Below are 12,867 nucleotides of genomic sequence, written 5' to 3' on the forward strand. Positions count from 1 at the left end.
CTCACTGAAAAAAAAAAAACGCGAAATTAATACAGAAAGACATAATTTTATGGTAATGGAGGTAAAAAACATGAGTTAAATATACTCACTGAAAATAAAAACGTGAAATTAATAATTTTCTTTTTAAAGGCTGATTATGAGTCATAATTTTATGGGTAATATGATTACTTTTGAGTAGACTTGGACAATATGTATATTTAAATTATCTCTTCTTGACCAGAAGAGAAGGAAATAATCGCCCATCTGCCTAACTCTAAGATTTGTGCCTTTTAACATCTTTAATTTTGTTATCATGTTTTTTTTTAAATTGTGGTCAAGAAAATTTTTTTCCGAATGTATACGAAGCCCCGAGAGAAGGGCTTCCGATACATTGTACCAACGCTTGGAATGCCAAAGTCCACAGCTCAGGAAGAGCACGTTGGATTGATGATTGAATCCATTGTTCGTTATATCTGTTTAGTTTATAGCGGTAAATAACGTAATAAAAATGTATGGTAAGAAAATAATAATTATAATAAAAAGTAAACAAACTTCAAAGAGAACCTGCCTCAATTAAACATTTTTAAAAATAATATGGGTAAAATTTCAATATATATTTTTTTGTTTTGCAGGGAATTTAATCACCACACAATTTAAATGAAATGAAAATAGCCTTTTATTTATGCAATTAAATTAAATCATTACAAAATTTAATATAAACATTTAAAGAAGATAAACAGAAAAAAAAAATTATATATTTTAATAGTTGACAAAACATTGAATTCTATCAATTTTCTCTTCTTCATCCCTCTCTCCTCTTCTCTATCCTTTCCCGCATAGGCCTTCCCTTTCGAGAGTAATAGTCAGCACTTCCCAGGGTGACCAGCCCTATTGGGAGGCGAGTTCTTTTTTCTTCCAGACATCCCTGTCCCTAGCAGCTCTCCCACCACACAACTAATATAATCTAAATATGAAAAACGATTAGTATATAATAACCGTGAATTAAACCACTAAACTGTGTTTTATTAAATAACTGTAAGATTTATTAACATTTTATTAAGAAAACCATTATATTACAGTTCAATTATTTTTATAACACTCCTGTATATCAAACATATATTTTATTCTACAACAGAAACCAATATGATCACATGAATAATGGACACCAAGAGAAGAAAAATCAGTTAAAAATTTTTAATTTCTTTGAAAAATGGTATTTAAATGTTTCAGACGAAGCTATTAACGAATATGATTAGCTTTTTCCTTGTTTTTACATTATTTACTTAAATCCTCATTATGTTTTAGTGAATAAAATTAATAGAGACAGTAATTTTTTTTTCTTATTCTTCATAAAGAGACAAATCGATTGGCATATCAGAACCATAGAAAAAATGTATACCTTCTGAACTAGGCGCCAAAAATGCTTAATTTTGTTAAAAACTATTTTTTACAGAAAAAATCTAAATAGCCTATAACTTTCCCGGAAAAATCCTGAACATTTAACAAAATGGATATATATTTATAGAGTATCATTTATAAGAATGATTTCTTTACGATAGACTTTCTGTAGCTTATGAAGAAACTAATTCTTACTACTATAGTCGAATCAACGATTATCCTAGAAGAGATTATAGAAAACATGAGGAGAGGGCAATCATTTGACTTTGCAGATTTCTTAATGGTAAATAAGAGACGAGCATATTAAAAGTTCCTGCCTTTTTATGTGGGGGGGAAGGGAGTGAAAAGGTCCAATTTTCGGTTTTCCCCTTACTTGAAAACGGTGCATCATATAGTTGCAATTGTTTCCAAAATTATAACTGACCACATTTCTTTTCAGAATGTTTTTATTCAATTTTTACGTATCTGTTATAGGTTTCGAGATATTCGCTACCAACCTAAAATAGATTGTTTCGTAAAAAAATGATTTTCGTCTTATGTCTAATTTATCTTTTTAACTCCCCAGACTTCAATATTTTTTTTCTTTTAAATCTGCTTAAAGGAAGTTACAGACCATTTATTTTCATTAAAAATATGTCTTTTCTATGTACTCATGTATCTTCAACCGGTCATATGTTTATGGCTATTTGATTTTGTTAACATCATTTTGTGGTTCTAAAATACATTATAGTTCATATTTATAAATACACAAACTAGTATGTTGACTATTTGCTCATGAAAGATATATATTATATGTTTATAAATTAAATAATTATTAACGGTGGACCCGATTTGATTCGAAAACATCCTGAAATACAAATTACATAACATAAAAATCAGTGAAGACTAAAATGACTTTATTCTAACATATTTACAAGAACTACATGTTACTTTCACTGTACAGAATGTCTCTCTTCTTCTTTTTTAGTTATCTAGTCTAGGAAATATATATGAACACTTGAGAAGAGGGGGTAGGAAGAATAGTGAAATAGGAGAAGGGGTTTGGACCAATCAGATAATTTAGGAAATTAGGCGGAGCCTAGAGAGCCTATGAAATTAGAAGTAAATATCTGGGAGGGGGAAAAAAGGCATGAATAGAAACAGGGTGGCCAGCCTTCCAAGAAATTAAGGACTCCTGAGAACTGACTTACATGTGTTAAACATAAAATAGTTAGACTGATGCAAGTCCATTGTGAGATGACAGCTTGTACCTGCCTAAGTTCCAGGCCCTTGCTTTCTACATTGATGTAGAATACTAAGGAAAGGTCACTTCCTCTATGGTCAGTGTCTGTCGAAATGTGCCAGATGTCTATAGTTTATACTATATAGTTTATAATGATAGTCTGTTTATAATAATAGCTGTTAAATACTATAGCGTTCGTTAACTTACATCTGTCCTTTTCAATCTTTATGTCTTCGTGAACTTGAAAAAAAAAAATGGAATATGCTTTTGGAAGTTAATTAATAAATAATGAATACGTTTTATTTAAAATATAACTTTTATATATCATTTTGAATGTTTGTTTATTATTATTTGGTCCATGTAATAAAAAGGAAAAATAAATGTATTTATTTGTTATTAAAGTATGCATTATTATTTTATTCTTTTTTGACTAGGGACACTCAACATTACAACAATTATAAAATAGGTACACAGATATGAATTGTTTAGTCTATACTGCTTTACAATGATTGGAGTCTGGTTCCCTCCAATATTGTGTTAGCCTTCAAAGACTGGCACCCTTTCTATTACCACCCATTGGTTCTATCCATTTTCCTAGCTCTCTTCTACCCCTTCTTGCATTTTAAGTTGGAAATGGTTGATCAAGTTCATCTATGAGATCTTAATAACCACTCCAATTATAACTTTGAAGCAACTGTCACTTATTCTAACCTGCTTACTAGGTACCCACATATCTTTTTAATGTTTGTAATTATGGATTTTACCAACTCCTGCAAACATGTAATATAAACCAGTAAAACATGTAGAAGCCAAAAGCTATAATAATACATGTTGGGAAAACTATTGCAGCTATAATTAAAATGATTAAAAAGGTCAGGGGTGCAGTCAGATGAAAATAACAATAATTTTTAACTACTTTTGTTTTCTTCTGACTGTACCCCTGGCCATCTACTTAATAATTGAAATAATACAGTAAATTATTTATATATATTATATTATTGTAGCTATACTTTGTCAGAAATACATAGCTAAATTTTTTTTACATATTTCAGACTGCTAGCCAGTGAAGCCCACCCAGACACCCAATGTCAAGTGAGCCTGGTAAGTCCTGTGCACATTGCAGCCTACCATGGCTCAGAGGGCATTCTGAAAGAGCTGCTCGACAAAGATGTAGCACTCACGACAAGGGACATCAGAGGACTGCAGCCGCATCACCTCGCTGTATTCAAAAATGAAGCTCTTCCCTGTCTCAAGATTATTCTGGATAAGCAGATGGACTTGATAGACTCACCTGTGAAACTGGACCAACCTAAAACAACATTGCGAGACGAGTTGTCAGACTCTTATGGCCATAAACATAACGATCTTACTAATTTGGTAATTAATAGTTTTTTAAACTTTTTTTTTGCATGCCCTGGATTAATATTTTTTATGCAGATCAACTACAAGTGCTTTGCAAATTGCAAAATTTACTATTTTATTCAAATAAATAGATTCCTGGATACAAGTACATCGGTGCTATTTGATTTTCAAACTGTTAGTTTTGAAATTAATTCAGCAGTTGGTAGAGAAACTATTTATTGAGTGGTGCTGCATGGCAAATCAGTTTACTATGCAGGTCTACTGGGAATAATTTTTTATGTGACACTGTGGATGACATTAAGGTCTGAATCAGTTGTTAAACTCTCTCATTTTATATTGAAGCAGTGTATTATTTTGGCAGGCTGGATCAGTGGTTCTCAACTAAAGTCTTGTGAAACGTTGAAGTATCAGCCCCTTCCAGGGGTTCTTCGAAATAATTTAGAAATGTATTATTTCCTGTTAACTCTACATATTTTGGAACCTTACTATTTCAGATTTTCTTCAATTTTTCACAGACTTTGTGTGAATATCTGAGCCTTTCTTCACTTTTACTAAAAAGATGGCATTTGACACTCTAACAAATGATTATATAGAGGTTCCGCCATTTATCTACTTCTACCAAAAGGCTTCTGCCATTTTCCTACAAGTACGAAAAGGCACTACAAAAAAAGGTTGAGATCCACTGCTTTAGATAGCTAGGTTTCAGGTACATTTTTGGTGATGAGTTGACTCAGTTTTCTTACAGTATTATTCTTTTCTGTGCTTTTGAATACATGAGCAAGTCAAAGAACATCCTTATCACTTGCTTCTTCTTGATAAAGCAATACTGTATCTCTGTCTCCAATTGGGCAAGATAATACATAGTGGATCTTAAATTGAGAAAACCAAATTGATAGTTCTTCAAAATATTATTAATACTTTTTTTTCCCCAACAGGTCTTGCTCTTTGGAAGAAATGAAGGTTAAAGATTAAGTATCCTAAAACTTATATTTCTTTTTTCTCTTTGTTCCTCATTAAGATCCTAGTCACTACATCTTGATTAATCCTTCAGAAGTTGTATTATTTGACTTCCTTGCAATCCTTCTCTTATATAACTCTGTAGTTTCTTCTGATTTCCAGAATTGAAAAAGGATCTTTTTTAAATATTTTTCTTAATAATGACAAATTTAAATAAAAATTGTTTGCTTTTAGAAGGTAAATAGAAATAATAGAATAACCTAGCTCTTCTTCTATCTGAATCCAATAAAGTCTAGTGTAACATAGGCATAGAAATGCACATGTCCATGAAAACCAAATTAAATAAAAGATATCCATACACTTACTTATCTGTAGTTATTAATAAAATGATTCCCTCTGCATTTTTTTTTTAATGCATGTATTACATTTCAGATTAGAGAAGAAATTAAAGAAGGAGTTACTGCATTGTACATTGCCACTAAAAAAGGGCTTACAGAAGTTGTCGAAGAACTTTTGGTGAGAAAAGCTACTATAACAGAAGAAATACTAGCTCTTTCAGAAAATCAGAATGCTATATCCATAATTCTAAATACAGCATACAGAAAACAGTCCAAGATGGGAGAACTACAAATGGCTGTGTATAAAGGTGATGTGAAAAAAGTGAATCAATGTTTGGAAAAAATAGGTTTAGTGTCAAATCAACCAGAGCCCACATTGCTCCATCTGGCTGTTCAAAACCAACTGAAAAAGGAATCTAATAAAGACAATTACAATGATATTCTTGTAAAGCTGGTTGAAACTATGCAGATAAACATAAATCATCTAGACAAAAACAGTAACACACCTCTTTACTTGGCAACTGAAGGAAAATGGATAGATGATATTGACTGGCTGCTTAAAAATGGAGCTGATGAAAACATAAAATGTCAAAAAGGAGAAACGGTCTTCCATCTTGCAGCAAGGAACAAAGATTATAACGTACTAACATATCTCCTGAAGGCAAAACCTGGAAGTGTAAGTAAAATGTTTTAAACAGATGTATAGTCTACTATAGATTATTTAATCAGGTAGTGATCAGGATTATATAAGACATACAAACAATGGTTTCGACTAAAAAAGAGAACTTAGAATTTAAAACAGTAATTTTTTTCCTTCAAATAATCTCATTGTAGCTTTTAGGTTTAGTGTCATTCCTAATAATAATGTTTGAGGAGTTTTACATCTGTACACGATATAGCCAAAATTAACTATCACGACATGTAAACTAGAACATAGCTGCCACCACTGTGACAGATATGTGGACTTAATGCATCTAGAACCCAGAAATCCAGCATCTAGAACAAAAAGCATGAAAATCCTTCGAAAATTGCTTTTCTTCTTCTATCAACCTCATCAACAATATTCATAAAATACAATACTGTTGATGAGGTTAATAGAAAAAGAAAAACAATTTTTGAAGGATAGTTTTATATTGAGATGTGGGGTTTATACATGACATGGAAAATTACCCTGCAAAAAAAGACATTTTAATGAACTGTGGCAATTCAATGATTAAGGTTGTCTCCTTGAAAATGGCCTACGAGCCAAAATGTTGGAAGTTTTAAAATAAAAAGTTGAGAGTAAATTTGGATCATTGAAGTTTGTGTTAATACTTACATAAACCACTCTCAAACAATCAATATTAAATCAGTAATCTAAAAACTATTTATTCCTAATTTTGGTTGTTTACAGGATGCACTCAAACTAGCAGACGATGAAGGTTATACTCCTCTCTACAGAGCTATTAAATCAGGATGTGCAGACTGTGTCCAGGCTTTACTAGAAACTGCTTGTGATGATGATTACATATTAACATTACAAGATCGCGAGTTTACTATTTTACATGCTGCAATTGAATCTAGTAGGAATCCAGATGTAATATTACAAAAGATATTAGAATTCCTTTTGATGAAGAATTCGCAAGACAGTATTTCTGTCTTAAATACAATTAACAGTGAAGGATTGACTGCTGTAGATTTAGCTGCCAAAAAGGGTGAAGTCAAATGTTTAGATGTATTATTAAAATGTGATAAGATCAATGTTATACCAACAAATATTGATAAAAAGGAAAACAATGGCACAGCTTTACATCATGCTGCTAAAAAAGGTTATTACGTATGTTTGGAAAAATTATTAGACAGGTACGAAGGTCTCATTGATATATTAGACAGAAATCATCTCACTGCCCTTATATATGCTGCTCGTGGAGGACATTACAAATGTGTGAAACTCCTTTTGAAAAGAGGAGCTAATCTCGCTATCAAAGACTCATCTGTGAATCAAACAGCAGTTGACATAATTATGTCTAATGTACCCAGAGCAGTAGAAATGATAGATGACGTACTGGATAGTTTTATTGTGCCTAGTAAAAATGTTCAGGAAGTTGAAGCTACAACAGAAGATTCCGCAGAAAACAATGAGAACATACCTGACCAAGAAGTACATGAACCTCTCATAAATAATATTAATGATGAAGACAATAAGAGCCATGATCAAGTTTCCATTGATATGACTAATACTGATGCACCTACTACAGAAGAAAATACTAAAGATAATTCTGTTGTACCAAAAAAAAAAGATCAGCGAACTAAAGTCAGTTCAATTTTTTTTCAAAAATTCAAGAAAAAACCAAAAAGCAAAAAACAAGTAACCAACCTCAATACTTACAGTAATGAACACTATAAGATCAATATGGTCAATTTGGATTACAAATGTTTGGTTGCTGGATCAAGACAGCTAGATGTGATTGAAGCTGTAAACGAATGTAAATATGATAAGCTGAAGCAAACATTTTTTCTGCACCCTTTAGTGAAAACATTTCTTATACATAAATGGAAACAGATAAATAAAATTTATTTGGTATTATTTTTTTTGTACCTGATACATAGTTCGTCATTGACTGGGTTCTCTCTGGTTACTACAGTCTGGCAAACTTTTACTGGAGTTTCTATTATCAAATATTGCTGTTTTATTCTCATTTTGTTAACAATCATTCCCATTATTTTAGTGGTAAGTATTGTTTATCGAAAATATCTCACTCCTTAAATACAACAAAACAATATATCGTAATATGCCATATTACGGCATAAACGATTTTACTTTTGAGCAATTTCTATTGTAATGAAATTTATCCACACCTATTAATAACCCTCCAAAATTATTTTTAAAAATGTCTTTCCTGTTAAAAACAATATTTCTATTTATGATAAAGACATTCTATAGTCATCCTATTGTTCAATTATAAAAGATGAGATATGACATTGTTGTATTTAAAGAGTATTTAGCTATCAATATAAATAAAAATGTGTGTTAAAAGTATCATCGAGATATGATATGACAAGCATTGTATTATTAATTGACTAGATTTCATTATAGATTAAGACTGGATATCCATGCAATAAAAACAGAAAGCATTTTAAAAAGTGCCATATTAGAGTTCAGCTTATTACTTTTTTTTAAAAATATATTTTAGACATTTTATGTAGAAGAAAAACCTGTTCTTTTTTAAAAAAAGAGGGGGGTAACATTGATGTTTTTTATTAAATTCAAAACAAAAGAAAAATGAGCTTAAGGACTTCAAAGTTATTGAAGATTATGCGTAAAATGTAAAGAATTGTTGATACCAAGATAAACTTTGTTTTTACTTTAACATTTTATTGGACATAGAAATGGAGCAAAGGGGCCAATTTTTCACTGATTCTCCTGCTTTGATATTGTTTTTCTTTTGTAATATACATTCTGAACATTCAAAAAGTACTAGAAATAACAATAATATCTCAGAAGTTATCTCTTTGTTACCTGCATAAATAACATTAGAAATTTTAAAACTGACCTTTTCCCAATTTTCTTGCGATTAAGTTAATTCTGCATTAATATTTATTTGAGGCAATTGAGTTAAATGATTGAATCTAGTATAATACAACTGATCTTGAGTTAGTTATGCCATCTTAGTGACAACTAAACTATCATTTGTTTAAGTACCTATCCGCAGTTTTTTTTATAACTATTTTCAGGTACCCAAAAAAAATCTTTGAGGCAATAATTCTTTAAAATATTTAATTTATCCACTTTATCAGTTTCAATACATTTTACTTAATAAAAATATAAATAGTGGATTGTATTTCATCGGAATAGCTTAGAATGGAGAACTAATTATTGTTTCTGGTGCATATGGAAATCCTATTTGTTAGGAATGGCACTGGTTTCAGGTTAATATGTTCCTCAGTGATGTCACCAGAATTATCTTCTTTTTTGTGACTATGAATGTATACAGGTTGAATAAAAATAGTGTTTTGTCCAGAAAAGTCGTCATTTTTTAATTATTAATAATTTTGTTTTGAAATATGGGAAGTAAACAAGGGAATTGAATTGATTGTTATTCTATATAAAACAACCCTCCTTCCTCTCCCAATGTGACAATAAAGCCCCCTCCAAGATTTCGCCCTAGGCCTCAATAATTCTTGCAACGTCTCACTGCATATTATAAAAAATGAGATAACTAGTTTTGTCACGTCGTCTTCAAATGCACCAATTAATGTGAGTTTTACATCTTTTATGATCATTTATTTTGTTTGGCTGACTTTCCTTATCATTTAATTTAATGCATACCAAGAAATGTTAAGCTTTTTTCCAGCCTGTTTGCTAATAACCAACAGGCAATAACAGTACCAAAACTGCTCGAATTTTTGTTTCATAAAAATATTAATCTACCTAATAAAAAACATCCATTTGTTTCAGAATCTATGATATCCTGTTAAATTAAAAATAATTTATAAATATTATAAAAGTGAAATCAGCTGAAAATAAAACACCCTAGTTGATAGCTAGTATCATGTTTATAAAGGTTATAATATAGAATTTACTTATTCTAGTGCTATTTACTGATGTGTACGATGCGGGGGAAGGAGGGAGAGAAAATTATTGACAGTCATATGAGGAAACTGTGATGTATGTGTTAATTATGATTAAAAATAAAAATACCAACATTAACACATTGGCATTGTTGTATCTACCTTTTTATTTATCCTCAGGAATCATTCCTGTTTAAAATAATATCAGGTTCATTTATTTTTAAATTGCTAAAATTATTATTTATTTCTTTTAATTCTGGCCTTGATAGTTTTTGTGAATGTCTGCACTCTTTCTTTAAATCCTATTTGTAACAAGTCATCATAAATGTTATTTTGCATTGGAAATTTATTTATTGTACGTTTGATATTTATACACATTGTTTTATATTTTTATGATATATTTCATAAGTTGTAATCTATTACTCTTAATTTTAATAAATTAAATAGCTATAAATATAAATGAATATTTTTTCTCAAATTATTTTTCAGGAAATCGTAACCTGGATGCTTGATGCAAAAATTTACTCTCGCTCTGAAACGTATGTCAAATGGACAGACATCTCTTTCACTGTATTGTATTGTGTGATAACTTTATTTTGGCAGTTAAATTATCACAACTTGGCTTCTGTGAATGTCCTATTTAGTTGGATAAAATTACTTCTCTTTTTTGCAATGAGGTGTAATGGAGGCTTCTATATTCTCTTGTTCTTCAAAATTGCCAAAAATGTTTTTCAGGTAATTTTGGAAACATAATTTAACCACAAATGAAATTATTAATTTATCTAGGTTACATAGAATCTCTTGTTAAAATCTAGAACAGAAGAAAGGTGTGAAGGTGATTCTTTGGAAATTCTTTTTTTCCAAGGGGTAAATAAGTTGCATTCAACCTTAAGAGAATGATTAAACTGACATGAATAAAAAGGGGCAGTTGCTCTTCAGTATTTTAACTTTTCTGGGCATTTATTCAATTTTGCAAATCATATACCTTTCTTTTATTAGGAAGATATAAACAATCAGTTGTCCACTCTTTATCACTTCATATGATAGATAAGGCTAAAACTAAATTACATCAATTTTTTTCAGTATTATAAATAATGCTCACTTTTATTTAGTGAGTCGCTTTTTCATGGCTATTGTTTATAGTTGATGTTTGAATTTAAGGGTAAAAAACTACAGATGTTTATTATTACCTTCGTAACTAAAAAGAATTATTTGATTAATTATTAATTATTAAATGGTAAATTATGATATTAGGATAATTCATGATACTTATAATTTAATGATAATTTATAATATACAAATCAGATTCAATAAATTCTAATGGATTTAATAAATTCAATGGTTTTGTTAATATTCTCCTCATTGATGCCCGAGGCCCTGGAGAGTCGTAGAGTTATACAACATATAACTCTCAGAAAAAATGTGAATCACAGTGATTGCAACTTTACAGAGTTGACACTGAGGTGGATCTCTCCTTGTTATCAGATGGGCATGGGTCAACTGACATTGTTCTATTCTGAGATACCTTCTAACTACCTCCTCTCTTCTGCATGGTCTGAAGGATGGGCCCAGCAACTTACAGTTGGCTTCATGATTTTAAGTTTATCTGATGTAGTCCAATATGGTTGCTAGTCATGTAAGATCCTGATCCTTATTGGCCAAAATAGATCTGAATGTTCTATAGGTTTTCTAGTGATTGAGTTTCTGTTACTATTTGTCTACTTATTGTTTCTTGATTGGCTAGAAACCCAGAAAATTTTTATTTTTTTAGAGGAATTTTCAATCAGTTTAACAGTATGATGAATTTCTAGAACAAGAGAGTTTTCTGGATATATTATATAGAAAAAGTTAAATCATTCTTAGATTAGTTTACATTATAAACTGAAATCACAAAACAATATATATATTTAGATCAGTCCTTAATTATAATTATTATAAATAAATGAAGTTATTCTTGACATATATACTTTTTTTTTTAGGTGTTATCAGTATTCTTCTTCCTGATTCTTGGATTTTCTTTTGCTTTCTTCATTCTTTTTAATGGAAGAAAACCATTCCCAGATCCATTCACAGCATTTGGTGAAGTAATAGCCATGATTTCTGAACTAAATTACGATGAAGCTTTTGAGAATGAGACAGATCCATTTTTGATAACAATAGGACATGTATTATTCATTGTGTTTTATATTCTTGTTGTAATGGTGATGATGAACCTTATTATAGGCTTGTCTGTAAATATTGTAACTGAGCATGAAGGGAAATGCAAACATTTAGCAATGCAGGGTTCATTTCTTAGTCTAGTTGATAAATTTTGTTGGAAAACAGACACAAATGAGTTTGTCAACAGGCTAAGAGACTTTTTTCTAACATTTAACAAACAAACCAAGGAAAAAGAAAAAATTAGTTCTTTAAATATTTTTCCAAATGAACCCTCTAAAGATAATATTTTTGAAAAAAAATTGATCTTTGAAGTACTGGAAAGAGTTAACAACAAAGGTAAACAATTCAGACCTGAAACCATGGCACAAAAAATGAACAAGGTGGGAGAGAGGGTAGATGAAGTTCTTGAAATTGTTCATAATAGAAATTAATTTAGTAGTTAACTGTCTTTGCTTTAGTAAAAACATCAGATGCCATTTAATTTTATTTTTGTTTTAACTTACCAAAAAAAATACTTTAAATATTATTCATGGTTTCATGCTTTTGTGGTGAACATTTCCTAATATTTTTATTTTAGTTAATAATTATTACTATAAATCGATAAGGACTTCTTTATTGTCAACAAATTATTCCTTTGATAATAATGGTTCCATTATTTAAAAAAAATAATAATAAATCAAAGAAGTCTCAATATAAATACAGAGTAATAGGAAAACTAGGAAAACTTCTTCGAATACACGGATAGCATTTGTTGATAGTTTTATTATTTTAGTATAGGGAAAGGGAATTTTACTCAAGAAAATCTTTCTTAATTAAATGAAATATCTATTTTATTCTCTTTTATTTAATAAATATTTGATAGATTTTCTTTATTGAGAAGAGAAAGCATCTCACTTTTCT

At 30.0% G+C, this 12,867-nt stretch overlaps 1 protein-coding gene across 1 annotated transcript in view; it reads left to right on the top strand.

The window, feature by feature from the left end:
* Positions 1-12,533, top strand: part of LOC106686717 (transient receptor potential cation channel subfamily A member 1) — a 19,035-nt gene extending 6,502 nt beyond the window's left edge. The window contains exons 2-6 of the mRNA XM_014430171.3: positions 3,652-3,976; positions 5,351-5,932; positions 6,650-7,966; positions 10,297-10,542; positions 11,787-12,533. Coding sequence (XP_014285657.1) covers positions 3,652-3,976; positions 5,351-5,932; positions 6,650-7,966; positions 10,297-10,542; positions 11,787-12,398 — 3,082 coding nt within the window. The 3' untranslated portion in view covers positions 12,399-12,533. The remainder of the gene's footprint in view (positions 1-3,651; positions 3,977-5,350; positions 5,933-6,649; positions 7,967-10,296; positions 10,543-11,786) is intronic.
* The last annotated feature ends 334 nt before the right edge of the window (positions 12,534-12,867 follow it).

This window comes from Halyomorpha halys, unplaced genomic scaffold (genome assembly GCF_000696795.3).
Source record: "Halyomorpha halys isolate HHAL.00 unplaced genomic scaffold, Hhal_1.1 Scaffold864.1, whole genome shotgun sequence".
Taxonomy (NCBI): domain Eukaryota; kingdom Metazoa; phylum Arthropoda; class Insecta; order Hemiptera; family Pentatomidae; genus Halyomorpha; species Halyomorpha halys.